The 16475-nt window shown below is 44.5% G+C and overlaps 1 protein-coding gene across 5 annotated transcripts in view; it reads right to left on the reverse strand.

Moving 5' to 3' along the window:
• Window positions 1-16475, reverse strand: part of nrxn3b (neurexin 3b) — a 331545-nt gene that overhangs the window by 21597 nt on the left and 293473 nt on the right. For 3 of the 5 annotated variants that reach the window (XM_040017566.1, XM_040017565.1, XM_040017564.1), the window contains 2 exons: window positions 9490-9568; window positions 850-1317 (listed from right to left, as the gene is read on the reverse strand). In XM_040017566.1, coding sequence (XP_039873500.1) covers window positions 1208-1317; window positions 9490-9568 — 189 coding nt within the window. In that variant the 3' untranslated portion in view covers window positions 850-1207. Of the gene's footprint in view, window positions 1-849; window positions 1318-9489; window positions 9569-16475 lie in introns of those variants that run through there. The other 2 variants (XM_040017562.1, XM_040017563.1) reach the window with 1 other exon arrangement.

Consider the following 16475-nt stretch of genomic DNA (forward strand, 5'->3'; position numbering starts at 1 on the left):
GGAGATGAGCGAGCCTGTCCTTCCCTCGACATTAGCGGGCTCCCCTACTTGCCCTAGCCTCTTGCCTTTTGACCCCTACAGTTACCACAGTGGCACAAAGTCACCGGGCAGTTCAGCGACACCTGAATGTTTGCTGGCTTGTAACAGCTTGTAAGAGCAGTTGGACGTTATTAATTATTCACACGTAAGATCAAAAGACAGAGACATGCTTCCACATGTGTCTGCCTCTTTTATAATAAAGTCATTTGCCTTTCATTGGTTAAACCTGTTGTTGGACGACTACAAAGACTTTGAAACATTCAGATGTCTATTGAAGCTGCTTATCCTCTTGCCAAGGTGGATTGTTTGTACATTGCAAAGGCTCACAAACAGGGCACTATAAAGAGATGCAAACCTTTTGGAACAATAAAGAAAAAAAAAAAGAACACAACAGAAAATGAAAAAGGAAAAAAAAATAGAAATAATAATTAAGGCATTACAAAAAAAACAAACGAAAAGAGTTTAGAGTTAGAGCAAACATCGTAAGAAACATTCACAAAGTAAAGCCACAGATAGAGCTATTTAGAGAAAGGATTAGTAAGAGGAAAATTAAAAAAAGAAAGAAAGAAAACCAAACAAAGTCAGCTCGGAAAAAAAGCCTACGAAAAAAAGATGAAACAGTTTTCAAAGGAAGAAAGCATACCATCAGTTTTGTCAACTTACATCAACAAATTGCCCGCATGATTTTGGCAGGAAGAAAAAAAAAATTTACAAAAGAAAGTTGTGTAAGAATGCCTTTGGACAAGTTAGGTTAGTTTCTTTTTAACATTTTCTGATTAAGTAAGTATATATTTCTCTCTTTTGTTCTTAGACAGGATGGTACAGGGAGGCAACAACACATACATCCACACATCATGACATGAAAATAATCTTCACCATTCTGTTCAGGATCTTTTTTGTTGTTATTTTTGGATTTTTCAGAATCATTTTATTAGAAAAAAGAAAACAGTATATCTATAATTCTTGCTTTGATTGATAAGTCTCTCCATAAATATCTACAGCCGGATTAGATGACTTTTTTTTTCTCATTCTTTTCTTCTTTTTTTTTTGCTCGTTCGCTCGGCTTTAGCTTGCTCGTCAGCTACGAACAAATTGGATGACTGTACATATCTTAGAATCTCTACGTAAAGGGGGTTTCGGGAGGAGGGAGTGTGAGACGGGGTGGGACCTATGAACATACTAGGAAGGAAATGACATAGATGGGGGTGAACGTGTACATCAGTTGCCATGTCCATGTAAAGGCGGCACGAAGCGGTCGGGCGGCATTAGAGCTTTTGGCTGTAAGGAAGGGATGGGGATATACAAACAATGAGCATATACATGCCCATCTACAAAAGAGAACAGCACTCTCAACACTGACAGTTTTACAAACCCTAAGCTGCAACTTCTTTTGCCATGCACAAAAAAAGAATTCAGACTCGTTAATCGATTCGATCCCAATTTCCAATCGGAGACAAGCGCTTAACTTCACAGGTGGATGTTCGAGATCGGCACGGAAACAGTTTTGGAAAGCAGTGTTTTCAGATCGGGGCCAGGATTAGCAGTTTTTCGAGGCAGCTTCTCTTTTTTCTCTATGAAAATCTCAGTGCAGCTGCATGGTTTTGATACCCAATCTTAAGAGCCTTCTGCTGTTTACGAAACGCTAATTAGTTCATAGAGAAAAGAGGAAGTTTTGTTCTAATTAAAAAAGGAGGAGGGGGGGGTCATAAAAAAAATAACATCGCAATTGTGATTCGCAACAAATTAGCAGTTTAAATTTGAACATTGTCAGAAAAGAAACAGAGAGGTTCACATATATGTGGATTATCATATATGTACAAAAAAGGAGGAAAATAACAGATAAAGAGAGATTAGCAAGCAAGAAAGAAAGGCATTAAATTTCTCACACTATCAAAGATGAACAACCAGAAAGCACACACTGAGGCAGACAAAGAGAGAGAGAGGGAGGGGGGGGGGGACAGTTTATAGGAAAGTGTCGCCACCTTCGTTTAACTAATAATAAGCGGGTTATTATTAGTTACCTCAATACATTTCTCTTGTTAGTATTTCTTTTTAAAACACAGGACAGGGCGTGCAATCTGGATGTACGTCAGAGAAAGAGAGGCAAATCACACAAACGCTTTCTTTCCTTTCTTTTGGAGTTTGTTTTAGTTCCACTCTAAGAAGTTGGGTTAATGCATGCTTAAGTAAGTTGCATTTAGGGAGAGTAATAATACAATAACAATACAGCAAGCCAGGGGGGACAGGTATGGTGGGGGGAGGGGGAGGGGCTTAAGAAGGGGCGGGCCAATGGTCAGTAAAGGTGACTGCCAGCAAAGGGCTGTGGGATATTTTCCTGATGTAAAGAAGTCATTCACTAGCAGTTACGGTGCACCGTACGTAACCAGCACTTTCACTAATTAATACAGAGAACGGGGTAGAGAGAGATCGTCGGACGTTTAGATGCTTTGTGTTACGTGCATAACCGACAGCCTTCGTTTGACAGATAAGCATCTGCAGTTCCACAAGAGGGCACGTGGTGGATTTATCTCTGCACATCAGCTTTGGGTTAATCCTCTGCAGGCTGTTTTACAGAAACCTCATTTGTTTTTTTTAAAGCACGTCTCTGCGAGCGAAGCATTATTGAGTAAATATGGCATCTGTCACACTGTATTGACTGCTCCTTATCCACGCCGGCATCTAAAATGCGAATGTCCCTGTCACTGCTCCGGCCCTGATTCAGAGGATGTCATAGGACATGATTCAGCGGAGGCCTCGCACTGCATCGCTGCCATTCTCGTCTTTCACTGAAAAAAAGGGGGAAAGAAGCCGCTACGTCGCCGCTACCTGTGACGTTCCAGCAAACAGAGCCATAAAACCGCGCTGTCCTGTTAAATAAACAGGAGCGTCTCGGAGTAAAGCGATTGCATCCGAGGCTTTTATTTATCCAACTCTGCCCTCGTTGTCTTGGCCTTGTTTGCATCCTCTCACTCCGTTCTTGGCTAACAGCTTTCGGCTACTGTTAGCTTTGTGCTATATCAACAAAACACTCGGATGGGAGGGGAGACGCTGCAGTGAAGCCCCCCGTTTTAGTAAAGTCAGCGCAGAGGACCTTGATGTTTTGTAAACACTTTAATCCTGTGTAAGCTCTTGCACAAGCGCCGCACGTCTTGCTGCATTTCAGAAGCAGACAAACACGCCGCTTTCTAATGGGTTTGCTCAACCAGATTGCGTTTGTTTTTCGAAACTCATCAAGATGGATGGGGATTTTATTCTAAAACCCTGCCATCCTAGCAAGACCACCCCCCCAAAAAACTCTCCGCTCCGATAGAGCCGCAGCCAGTTTCTCAAAGGAAGTCAGGACTTGTGACTAGTGTGTTTCTGCACGCCTACTGACTCTCCCTCCTTTTGCATCAACGAGAGAAACCCATCTACTAAAATGAAAATATGAAACAAACTCAATATTAAAGCCATTCCTCTTTTCATCCCACCATGTAATAAAGGCTGCATGCCTGTGTGCGGGCTTTTTGAAGAGGAATTAAAGTAAATACAGTAACTACTAAATGGCTGATTGACTACCTCAGCAGCTTGAGAGCTACAGATGCAGAAATCTCCAAGAAAGCACTTACTCTTCACTTTCCTCCTCTCCCCCCACTCTTTTCCTTCTCCTCGCTCCCTGGTTTGATCCCCGTGTCCATCCAAAAAGTTTGCTGAGGCTTCCGAATGGAGATGAATCCTGACGGTGTGTCAGGGATTTGACAACGCTCCGCCATAGAAGCAGAAAAGCCGGCGCACCGCGGATGAACTGATTGAATGGGATTTTTGACGCAAATTGTGGGTGAGTCAGTGGTTTGGGGCCCTGAAATCCCATTGTGGTGCAAGCATTGTGCCCAGACACCTGCTGTAGCAGATTCATTCATTCCTACCTACTACAGGTAGGGAACTGATTACCAGAAGGCCAGCAGCACACAGATTCTCAGCGTGGATACACTTGCCAGGGATTATAAGGGTGTACCGTGCAGCGGCGGAGCTTTCTAGAAGCATGTCGTTTCAAAGCACTTTACCCCACCATTAAACTCATCTTATCGTGTCTGCGCACACGTCTGCCAGAAGAAACCTAATTTCTCACTGATGGACATTCATTTCTCTTCTAAACATTAAGCGATGTTCCGTTCACAGCTCCGATGGAGAAGTCTGTCCTGTCATGGATGCGCGAAGCACCCCCGGAAGAAGGTGCTCGCCTGTGTAGCCGCGGCGCATGGCGGATAGCTCTTAATCCGTCATCATGTGGCTGGGCCGCATTCCGGTGTATTAAATTGGCGTCTCCAACAGGCGTGGCGACTCGCCCCTGTCAGCTGGTCGATTTGCTGTACAGCCATTAGGCTGCACCTCTACACTCGGCAGACGTGTGTCAGCTGGATAACCTTTAAACTGATCCGAGGCCTGTGTCGAAGTGACAGCCGGCCCGGCGGGGCTTGACGGAATCCATAGCCGATGCCACAAGGAAACTCGGCGATCCATCCCTATCATACTTCATTCCGTACCCTGCACTTTGCTCTTCATATACAGCAGTGAAGAAATCACACAACATTACATCCCAGCCTCCAGTCTAAGATTAATCTGAACGCCAGATCCTGGACTTTATCTACCCCGGGCAAACGAGATGAGGAAACATCTATAAATACACTACATCTGTTTGATCTGCGCTGCACTTGATCAAAGGCAGAGGGTAACAGTGCATGCAGGATCATTTATGCCCTTTTTATGGAAAAACATTCTTCCCATGACATAGCTGACTGCAGCGTGGCATGCAACAGTTACACTGCGTGCTTGCTGCTGCACAATTTTGCAGGAGAGCCGTCTCTTATAGAAAACGCCTGGACTGGCTGTTGCTCAGAAAGGCTCAAACAACCTATCTGTGCGATAATGTTCAGCAGGTAGTCTGTCATTCTTATAGCACAGCAAAAAGTAAGTGTGTTAGGGAGCTGCGGTGCTTCAGGGGTGCAAGAAGTGTACAAAATCCACTGAATCTCATCTCCTGAATCTACACTAAACTCTCTTTTGGCCCCTTGAAGACAAAAATTAAGATAACTTCATATTATAAAGTCAATACAGCAACTGTGTTCACTAACAGTAGCTTGTTGCCGCAGCGAGCTCAGTGCCTGTCCCTTTTTTTCAATGCTGCAGCTGGAAACGACGCTAATGACGAGTGTGAAATTGACCCAAAGCAGTAAAGTTGCAGGTGCATGAAACTAACACACGCTGCAGTGATAATCCTCTCTGAGTTATGAGTTTCAGTATAAGTAGACTTGCCCATTAAACGCAGTCATCTGATCCAGAGGTATTGTGAAAGTTATAATATATATAAGTGAGCAGCTTAAAGCAGCTGATGTTTTGGATCCCGCTTAGTCATAGTTTGAAACATCGAATCCTATTATTTACCTTAAACTGGGTAAAAAAAGCAGTTTAAGCGCCTTCCTTCCTTTGATTGGCTGCCCCTCGAAAAGGTTTGAAGAGGTGGGTGGAGCTTCTGTGCCTGGGGTGACCATGTTAGTATCCACTTGCTTTGACATTACAGATAGGAGAACAGGCTGTTTGAAACAGGTTCATTTGTATATGAAACTTTGGCCGAAATTTAACATGAAGATCGAGCATCTTAAGGAACAGAATAGCTGCTCCCGTTTAAATATTGTGGCATTAGTCGATCAAACATTTCACAAATAGGTGGAAATGTGTTTTTTATGGGCTCGGAAGGTTCACATATTACAGGTTTTATGAACATTTACTAGTAGGTTTGTAATAGAGCCACCGTAACGCTCCATGTTTGACTTAAGATAAGACGTTTTTACACAGCATAGAGACAGAGGTGTAACTAATAACAATGATGATGGCTTTGTTCCAAGATTTATGAAAGCTGCCTGCCTGGTATGGCTTTTGGGCACTGCTAGAGTGGAGCAACGACATCATTAATGTTATTAGTCACACCTTTGCTTTTGCAGCTCTCACAAAAAAAAAAAAAACAGTTCTGCTGCGACAAAGACATTTTTCCACATCCACTGCTTCGTCTCATTAGGAGGTAGACTTTTTAATTTGGCCTATCGTGAGTCAGATTAAACCCTAGTTCCATCAGGCCTGACTCGTGGCAGCTTGTAGGTGCTGTACGGACAAATCAAACATTTTGAAATGCACTCGCGGATTGATTGAAATCATTTGAATCAATTACCCCAATATAATGACACATTAATCATAAAATTGCTCTGATTGCACGGTAATGACAAGCCACGGCGCCGTTAATCACCGTGAAATGAAATCATAAATCGACTTATTTGCCTTCCTCCAAAACTGAGCATCTCGCAGCGCTCACGCATTTCTGCACGTGGCGCTTTCTTTAGCTTGAACCGACAATTCTGTAAATGCACGCAGAGGACTGTGAGTCATCTCACGGGATTCGCTCTATTGGCCCTCTCGTGGAACCCGCGTGGGATTAAAAGGGGGGGGGGCAGGGGGCAAGGTGAGGTTTTAACAGTTTTGGTTTCAACACGGAGACAACACAAGCACAAGACGAGCACGCACAGCGGACAACACAGGCTGGTTTGGCAGACGCAGACGGAGCACTGACAGAGACAGCAGGCACGAGCACGAACACGGGACGCCTCGGAGGGAGGAGCTGCCGCTGCTGGGGGCAGACCCCCCCCTCCCCTCAGCACGCACACGCTGACATGTAGAAGCCGAGTGGAGGGACGTATGGGTGGGAAAAAGAAGCAGAGCGTAAAAATGGACGCCAATCATATCCACGCTGAAGCAGGGGATGGTTGGAGGAGAGGGTTACTGGTTAGTCTACAGAGCTGCGGTACAGTCCAGTACAAGAGTGCATGCCACAAATGCCTTCTACTTGGAGCAACAGATAGAATAGAAAAACAGATATACTTTGTGGCAATAAAAGTCTTTTTATGCCATCTGCATTCAAACAGACATGTATATGCAGAAAGGCTAAAAGAAGGAAGGTGGGGTGAGACGGGATGGAGGGGGTGGGGTCGGGGTAACGCTCGGAAGGGGCGACAGGGGGGAGTCATTCTCACACACAACTTTCTTGAGACAGAATGGGGTTGCCTGCACAAGGCCAAAAAAGGATGATGGCAAGAAAAGATTTTGTTGCCGTTCATTTCCCTATGTTGTATCGAAAATGGGGAGGTGGGGGGAGGGATGTTCCTTTAGAAGCCATATGGCACAAAATAAACAAATAAAACACAAAACTTGATGAGGAGGAGAACTTTGACTTTTCCAACCACCAAAAGTTCATGCGGCACAAGATGAGGCAAAAAACGGGAGGAGCGGCTCTATCCTTGCTTGGATGATGGACGACGGATGATGAGGAGGACGCCAAAGAAACGATAAGAGTGATAATAATAAAAGAAAAGCAAACGAAAACTGAAAACAACCACAACAACAAAACAAGGAAAGTAAAATCAGCCCGCACCCAACCCTCCCAGGCCCCAAAGGAAAGCAAAAAGAAGACAAGAACGAAAGAAAAGAAAAACACAAACCCAGCAGCTGGGTCCAAATCGATACAGAGGAGAGATGTTCATATGTGCATCACACGAGAAAAAAAGGAAAAGAAACCCAACATCATGTCATACAACTGTTCATACGACTGGAAGCGGAGGGGGAGGTGGGGGCGAGGAATGAGGATATGAATTTCTGTGTCCACATGATGGGATGTACGGTATGTTTGCGTAAGTGTGTGTATGTTGCCACTATATGAGGGGAGGGTACCGTGTTCTCTCAGCAAAAGCTTCTTGCGCTTCACTTGACTGCACTTTCACTTTTCTTTCTTTTTGAGAATACTTGGGTTTGAGGTTTTAATGGTCTGAAGAGATACAAAAATAAATAAATTGAAACATGTGAGCTGCGTGCCCATTCGATTTCAATAATCTCTGCCTTTACCCAAGCAACTCACGCTAGATAAGGCACCTAAAATGCTGAAAGGAAATGGCTTTTTCCCCCCCAGCCACATCAAAAAGCCATAAGACCTAAATGTGGTCATAATTTCAAGAAAACAAACGCCATCAGCGAGCGATAGACGACTTCTTTTCTCAGACTGGGAGAGAAATGGTTAAATCCGTCACAGCGGAAAGACCCGATTTTCCCTAAGAACAAAATAAACGCTCGATCGTCCACAACCGCAGACGTGGAAGGGCAACACGGCGGTGGCGTATTATTAGCTGTGAAAAGTGGACATATGCTCGGTGTTAAGCTGAGCTGTGTTTCACCAGATTAGCGCGGCGTCAATTAGCCGGCTGTGATGGTATTTTGAAGGACACTGAAGCAATCAAATAGCCGGAGCTGTTAATGATTTCCAGAGCGCCTAAGGGGAGCTGCTTTTCAAATAGTGAGCCAGTTTCAATACAGCTCACAGTCTTTGCTTTGCTCCGCGTTATTAGGAATCCGTGCCAACAGCTCCTGGGCAGGAGCGTGATTGACAGCTGCTTATTCGACTCATCCAAACCCAAGTTGCCTCAAAAATAACCATTCCTTTTAAATCTGCGGCATTATTTCCAGCTCTGTTGTTATTTTCCACTGAGTGAGTGTCTTATCACTTTGATCTAATCACAAAGTGATATGTGCGTGTTTGTGTGTGTGTGTGTGTGTCAAGGGAGGGAGGGAAGAGAGACGATGCGCACAGAAATTCGAGGATATCTGTTCTCTATTAGAATGTTTCAGGTAAGGCAAGCCTCCGACGAAGGAAACAGAGGTACAAACAAGAGAAGAAGAAGGAGTAGGGAGGAAGAGGCTCTGTTGCAGTTAGTCTGCTACATATCACAGTATCTAGGCTGAAAGCATCTTTGTTCTCGAAAGAATCTCAAAATGTATCCTCTGTCAAGAGAGACGCACACACGCACAGCAAGAGGAAATCAACCAAGTACAGGACAGATACATTTTGAAGCATCAGTGCGGGCGACATGGGGCTTGATACTAATTTCGTACTTTGTTGAGTAAAGTTTTGCTCTCAGCTGAACGCCGAGAGAACAAAATTAGTATCAACGCGTCGTCATGTCTGCAACCAGTGGCCCCATAGCTAAGTGTAACTTGTTTCAGAGATGAAAGGCGTGAGCTTTAACACGTCCCGGCAGGAAGCTGTGTGCATTTACTTATACACAGTACAAGCTCCGAGTGGGACTTCCTACAGCAGAGCATGCCGAGGGTGTAGAAAGTGCATTCTTACTGCTTTCGCCCGTCTCCAAAAAGTGTTCTTTAAACTTTTGGCAGACACTGAGGACCCCGTTGTGCTTACTGTGGCTACTTTTTCTGGGTGGGAGGGGGAAAGTGGGCGTTTTTTTTTTTAAGTTACACTTGAAGCTCCCATGGGACATGATGCTAAGGGAGGAGAAGCTCCTCGGTAGCAACTCAAAGAAAGATAAGGAGAAATAGACCAGGTTTCAGAGCAAGCACAACTCGACACACTCATCCCACCTGCATGTCCGGAGTCGCACTCTTCCAGGTCCTCGTCGTCGCTGGAGCACTCTGCTGATGAAACAATGTCATCTGTCGTCTGCGGAGAAAGACACACAAACACGCACACGAACACAAACACAGAAGAAATTGTGGTTAGGCCAGGGGCAGCGCGAGCGAGTCCTCAGCCACTCAAGGATATCTCTGCACGCGCAGACTTCTCTCGCCCGTCCTTCGGCTTCCATATATCACTTGGAGTCAATCATATTTCACAGCGTTTATCATTCTTCGCTTTATGTGCTTTCCACCTCCGCAGATAATTGTTTTCCTTCACCCTCCGCACTCTGCCTCCGATTATTTATCGCCCCTCCCCTCCATCGCCCGCAATCAATGGACGCACTAAGCCCACACAGATCAGCAGCGTCCCCGGCCCCTGATTTGTGCTAAAGGGTGCAGGAGGAGGGATGGGGATGGGGTGGCACACGTTACACCGCCCGGCCTGGCGATGGATTATCTGCACCCTCCAGTTCCCACAATTCTGATTTATCCCTCCCACCCGACCAACCCTTCCCTTCCCCTTTTCTCTTTCCTTTTTTTTTTTCCAGGTCGACCCGTCGAGGACAGAAGCAGGAGGGAGGGAGAGGGTTGTATTTCAGTGGCGGCGCGCTGGGCAGCCGGCGTTTATTAGAATGAATCAGCGGGGCGATAAAATAAGCCCTGTCACCAAGCAGGGTTATGAAATCAGAGTGCTGATTGAGTTTTCCAGTCCTGGCCAAGGGTGTGGGGCTCTAAATATCATTGAGTTTGACAGACTAATGAAACGCGCCCCCATGCTTGTGCTGCTCGCTTTCAACGGCGCCCAGAAAAAGCCGTCCACTTCCCACCGTATGCTGATGTGCAGCACACGCGTGTCTGCAAAAGCTCACACAGGAGGCAGATTTTTCGCTGGTTTTTTTGTTTGTTTGTCCTAATGTCTGCTATGATTATGCATGATGGGCTGTGCTGTTTTCTCTATCAGCACATTTGATAATGTGTTAATGTGCGTTTTTGCTGGTGTGCTTAATGCACCACATTATGTACTGTACTCCATCAAGAGGAGGCAAAAAAGCAATGTGGGGGTGGGGGGGATGCTTTAAACTAAATTGCTGTAAAATATAGCCCCTTGGTAAACATGACATTATTTATTGAAGCCACATTACGGGCGTAAAAGTCTTGGTTATTGCTGAAAGAGGGTTATTGCTTGTTATTATGATAGCAGCAGATGTGGGAGGCAGGGACACAGAGAGAGAGAGAGATGAAAAATCCGAGCCACTTCAAAGTCTGTTCCAGCAATTTCAGCCCCGAGACCATCACGCCATAACCCGGCATCGACTGAAAACACTGCCTTTCTCTCGTCCATTCATGCCGATGGCGGCAGCGTCTCCGCACGGTGAATATTTTCACTGCTTTGGATGCGCTCGCTTCACGGAGCCTTGCACGCCCATGCGCGTCTCCAAAATGCTACGTTTTAGTTAAACAGATCACACCAATTTGTGCGCAGCTACCCACACGCACGAAGACTCTCAGGCAGCTACTTGGCATTCAGTTAGATGCAGCGGGTACTGTGGTGTTTCTTAGAAGTTCTTGCTGAGGGCCATTGTTTTTTTTTACCTGCTGTTATGGAGAAAGTAGTCCTGCATTAGAGGATCTTTGAGTGACCTGGGCTGGCTCGAGCAAGCGGACGCCATTTGGTCGAACACGTGACGGGGCTCCTAACATTAGCCTTAAAGATGACGTGAAATCTAGGCTTCGTTTGCTGTGGGATGTCTACATGTTCTCCTCTGCTCCTGTGTGAGTTTTCTTCCACAGCCCAAAGGCATGCACATTAGGTTAACTTGTGGATGTAATGTAGTGGATATAAGGTGCTGTGTGAGTGTAAGGGTAAATGCAGACTGTTCTCTAAAGTGCGATATAAATTCCAGCTAATTTCCATTTCCATGTGACCGAGGGAAATCAGCGTGATTTGATCTCGAAAAAGCAAAATATAAAAATTTTGTAACCTCAATTTGCTGCCGAGCATCCACCAAACACTGAAGAACTACAGAGAGGAAATGACAGAAATGAGATTATGAAACAGGATTACAAGGAAATGAAAGCTCACAATGAGGTGACTTCTTACCAATTGCTGGTTGGCTTTTAGATCACTTCGGGCTTCCTGTTATCTGAGTGAATACAATAGAAATAAGGGCTTGGGAAATGAATACTTGCAGTGGGTAACACTTCAGTACTAGTTTTGGTGTCGCAGATTCTACAGGTCACTGCAAAAGTCTCCAGACTTTCAAAGAAGCCTTGACCAACTTTACCAAGCTTTCAAAACCTTTTCACTCATTTTCAGGTCTCCTACCTTTGTTAAGCTACTCAACTTATAAAATCAAACATAAAACGGTACCTAAGTCAAGGGAAGAGTTAGGTCGCTAGAGCCTCGTGTCTCCACATCACAGCCAACTTTAGTAAAGAACCGATTTTAAATTGTATCTTTAGGCGCTTTGTTACCTGCAGCCTGTTAGAAAAACACAGCATTTATCCCCATTTCAAGAAGTCGTTCTGAAGCTCGAGATGGGCAGTAATCTGTTACAAGTAATGGGTTACTGTAATCAGATTACTTTTTTCAAGTAACAAGTAATGTAAGGGATTTCTAATGCAAAAAAGTAATTAGATTACTGTTACTTTCCCTTAAAGTAACTCACATCTGTGAGAGTGTCTCATGACAATGACGTAAGCGTGTGCGACGTGCGTGGCAGCAACAGACGTGTGCAGATATCATGGAGTGCAGGAGAGACGGTGCAGCGACGTGGACGTCCTCACATTACTTTGAGTTTTAGTCTGTAAGAAGTGACAAAAACAGCGTCCGCTGTTCACTCTGCGCAGGAAGAAAACTTCTTTCTACAGCGAAAAATTTAACTGAATCTGAGCGAGCAGCGAGCACGCTGCCACGGGAATGTGGCATTCACAGAGAAACCCCCGGACCCCCCCTGCTGTGTTTTACTTGCATTGATTTGAAAGAGTGTAAACACAAAACATTTTATTTTATGTGCTGGAACATGCAGAACATAACAAGTCAAAGACTGTTGCACTAATTGAATTTTTGCTCGATGCAATGTGCATAAGATTAAAAGATTAAAAGATTAAAACTAGTAAAACAATTTTTAAAAGAGACTTTTTCATTTGATTCAGTTTTATATGATGGATTATGCAGAAAAATAGAATTGGGCTGAAAGGCCTATTGCTTTATTATGTATTCAGGTTGTGTACCATGTTTTTAAAAAGTAACTAAGTAACTAATTAAGTAATCAGTAAAGTAATCAGTAATTAGTTACTTATTACTTTTTTCAAGTTACTTGACCAACACTGTTCTTAAGGGATGAAAGTAGGAGGCTGAGGTGAGATGGAGTGATGAATCGCTGTCAGTGTTTAAGCAGAGGTCAGGAGAGGAACAGCAGTGAGTGTCGACAGGCATCTGTAAAACACGGTGGAGGCTCTGCTGTGGGTTGTGGTTGTGTTCCAGTCAGGTTTTGGGGATCTTGTCAAAACTGATTTCAGTATCATCAGATTTTGATGAAACAACACCATACGCTTCATTTTTCAGCAGCCCAAACACCCTGTCGGTGCAGTAGTTCCTATTCCTGAAGGCTATAACAACGCAGCTTGTTTAAGAACAGGCTGTGTTCAAGATTAAATACAGGTGTACCAAATATTGACTTTCAAGCACAGTGGAGTTGTACATAATGTTTTGCCCTATATACTGTATTTCCATTTACATGTTACCATAAATCACTGCATTTCCCATTTTTCCAGCAAAATATAAAGAAATGAGGAGTGGCTCAAAGGTTTTGCACACAGCTGTGTAAAAATACCTTTGACAACCTTAACTGCAGTATGATAAAGTGTCTTCAAATGGCAAGCCTCTCAGCCCCAAGGTAAGCCCAAGTAACATCTCTTGATGTCTCGGCATCCACAGGCCAGAACTCTGCCAGCAACTCAGTAAAAAAGAAAAAACCCATGTACTTCACATTTTATCCTCTCCACATTAAAGAGCCTCGCGTAGTGTAAAAGTCCCAATGAAAAGGCAGGAGGACACACTCCATTCAACGGAGTCACTTTGCATATGACTACATCCTCAAACTCGAAGTAAGAGACCCTTGCACTGAAGCGACTTTGCTTCCACTCCAAGATGAATGAAAGAGGGTTTTTTTAAAAAAAAAAAGGTGACATGTGTAGATCCACTAGTTGTGTGGCTTTCCGCAAACATACAACGTATCTCAGTCGTCACAGCGGTTCGGAGTGAAGCACTTGTCATGTGGGGCTTTTTACACATCTGGACTAATGCAGAAGCAATCAAGTGTCACATGGAGCTCGCAGTCTTCTCACGGCCGTCCGGAGGGGAGAACGGCGTATGGCGCTCCACTCACAGAGTGGAAAAGGCATAGACTTCATGTGTGTGCACTGATGGGAGCTTACAGCGGGGTATAGCATAATGATTTGGTTGGCCAGCGGGACTACAAAAACTGATTTCACAGCTGGCAAAATCCAATTCTCTGGCTAAATCTCCATAACATAGAGTGGGATATATTTTGGCAGTGAGGCATTTTCTTTTTTTGGTCTAATTATTCTCAACAAACATCCTCATCATTTTTAAGAGTCTTGGTTGTGGGATTTACGGCCCACATTGTTTCACGTGTGGGGAAATTTGGAAATGCTCGTGCCCGCTACTTCCTGTGTGTGAAGAAAGCGTATTCTGCACAATGACTTCAGTACATAAAACGGCCGTTTTCATCACGCTCGATTATGCCGATTAGCGTGCCTTCGACTGACGCTGAAATTCCCGACTCCACCAACAAACACCACGGCCTAATCAATAGCCAGACTTCATTAAAGCAGCTCTTACCGCCGACCACCACAGAGCACATCAACTAAAAGGATCGCCCCGGCGATCGATAAAGATAGACAGCCTCCTTGGGAGACGAGTCTCAAAAAGTGACAGTTTCAGTTTCAAAAGTAGCGCCACCGACACAAACAGAATGCAGAGTCTGCAAAGAAACCGGGCGTCTGTCTCTACAAAGTTCCTCTGGTGTTTAATCATGAATCCTGTGATGTGAATCCGCCAGCAGTGGTGCAGAGGCCATTATCAGGCCAAGCTGCAATTACTTCTGCAAGCGAATGGAGAGCATGCTACATCACCAGTCGGGCTTGACCTCGGGAGTGAACAAAGAGGATGCAAGATTGATTAGCAATAAACGCGAAGCTGGGAAAGCAACATTTTTATTAAAAACTTCTTCAGCAGCAGAATAAAAAAGCTACACCTGCTCAGACTACATTTTTTTTCTTAATTTGGGAATTAAGATTATCTGAACATGAGGCCTGAATGAAACGATACACAGACCCCCCCCCCTACACTCCCCCGTGGACATTTAAAAACCCTTTTGCTTTGCGCTGATTCACAGTTGCTTTTCTGGCAGTGAGGAAATCCTTTCTGAAAGTGATTCAGTGCGAGAGATAAGGAGCAAAATCTAAAATTCTTTCTCACTGCAAGAACCTATTTCAGTCAGACAGCTCCGGTTTCAAATGATGTATTGCAGCAGCAGAATGCAGTCAGAGTTTTGTGTCTAGGCTCTGAGCTCATCACTCCCCACAAATACCCAACATATAGAAACTGGGGAGCGATACGTAAATATCCACCCCGGATCTTAAAGGGGGGATGACGCGATGGTTGGAGGGGCCAAAACACCAGGCAGGGCCACAGCAGGACTGACACGACGGGCAGTTCTATAGCTTAAATAAGCCAAGGTGTGAGGCATTTCTCCCATTATCAGCCTTTAAATGTACTTCATATGAAGATGTTTTCCCTTACTGGTCTCTGCCATCTACTGAAACACACGTGGTTCTGTTTTAATGAATCAAGCTGTTCACATAGTCTGAATAAAGCCTTATGTTTTACACGCGTTATTTGCAAGTCTAACACAACCTGCAGAGGTGTGTTAGAGGTGTGTTAGATCTTCCTTCGTTCTATTTATGCGCATAATTAGAGCGATTGTGTATTGGGTTTCGAGTTCTGCCAAAACATCAGTGACCTACTCTCGGTGTTGCGCCTAAATTCGTTCTGTCTAATGCGTCTGGTTTTTCTTTTTTGTTTTGCTACGGGCCTGCGTAGACATCGTGTAACACAAATCAAATGGATATTTTCCAGACTTAAAGCACTGTTGGGTTTGAATTACCTCTTTAGTGTGACAAAACATCAAAACACAAGAGGGAATTTCACTCTAAAGAGTCCACTGGAAGACAACCGCATAAATCTGACAAACTCTGGCGGCTGAAACGTTGAGTCAGCATAAAGCTGAGTGAGGCCTAGAGTTTGACCCTCATCGCAGTGCTGAAACTGAACATGGCGTTAAGTTCAAGTTCTCCTGTAATCCCAGTAGATCAACTGATTTTAATGTCATCCCACATCAGCTGATGGATGCACTCTATTTACATACAGAGCACAGGAGCCCGACCCAGGAGCCCTCGTAGGCCGAAGATGAGACACCAGAAGAGTCTCAGAATGCCAACAAAAAGAAAGAAAACATCAAGAATCCCACTGAAGTTAAGGCGTTCATCGCAACAGGTGATTCACATGTTCCACATCCAATATATAGTGACCGACCAGCTAATGAAAAATTGTCTGGGATTAAACTGGCCCATGGTACATGGCTGCTGTATACCTGCAAGCCACTTTGCAACCCACCTTAACCCTTTAAAGCCGGTCGGAGTGGGCACGCTCCGTTTTGCGTAACTATTTTTAAATCCCGGTAGCACTGCAAACACGTAAGCTAGCGCAATAATTTTTTTTTGCATATGAAACCGGAGGAGTTGTACTTACATCTTATGCCATCAGCTTGTTCTCGGTCACAGTTTCCTTCCACATAAAGCTTTGCAAAAACTGCATAAAAAGCACTTGCAGCAACAAAAACATAATATTCCAGAAACAGGCT

The sequence above is a fragment of the Simochromis diagramma genome, unplaced genomic scaffold (assembly GCF_900408965.1).
Source record: "Simochromis diagramma unplaced genomic scaffold, fSimDia1.1 OVJJ01000802.1, whole genome shotgun sequence".
Taxonomy (NCBI): Eukaryota; Metazoa; Chordata; class Actinopteri; order Cichliformes; family Cichlidae; genus Simochromis; species Simochromis diagramma.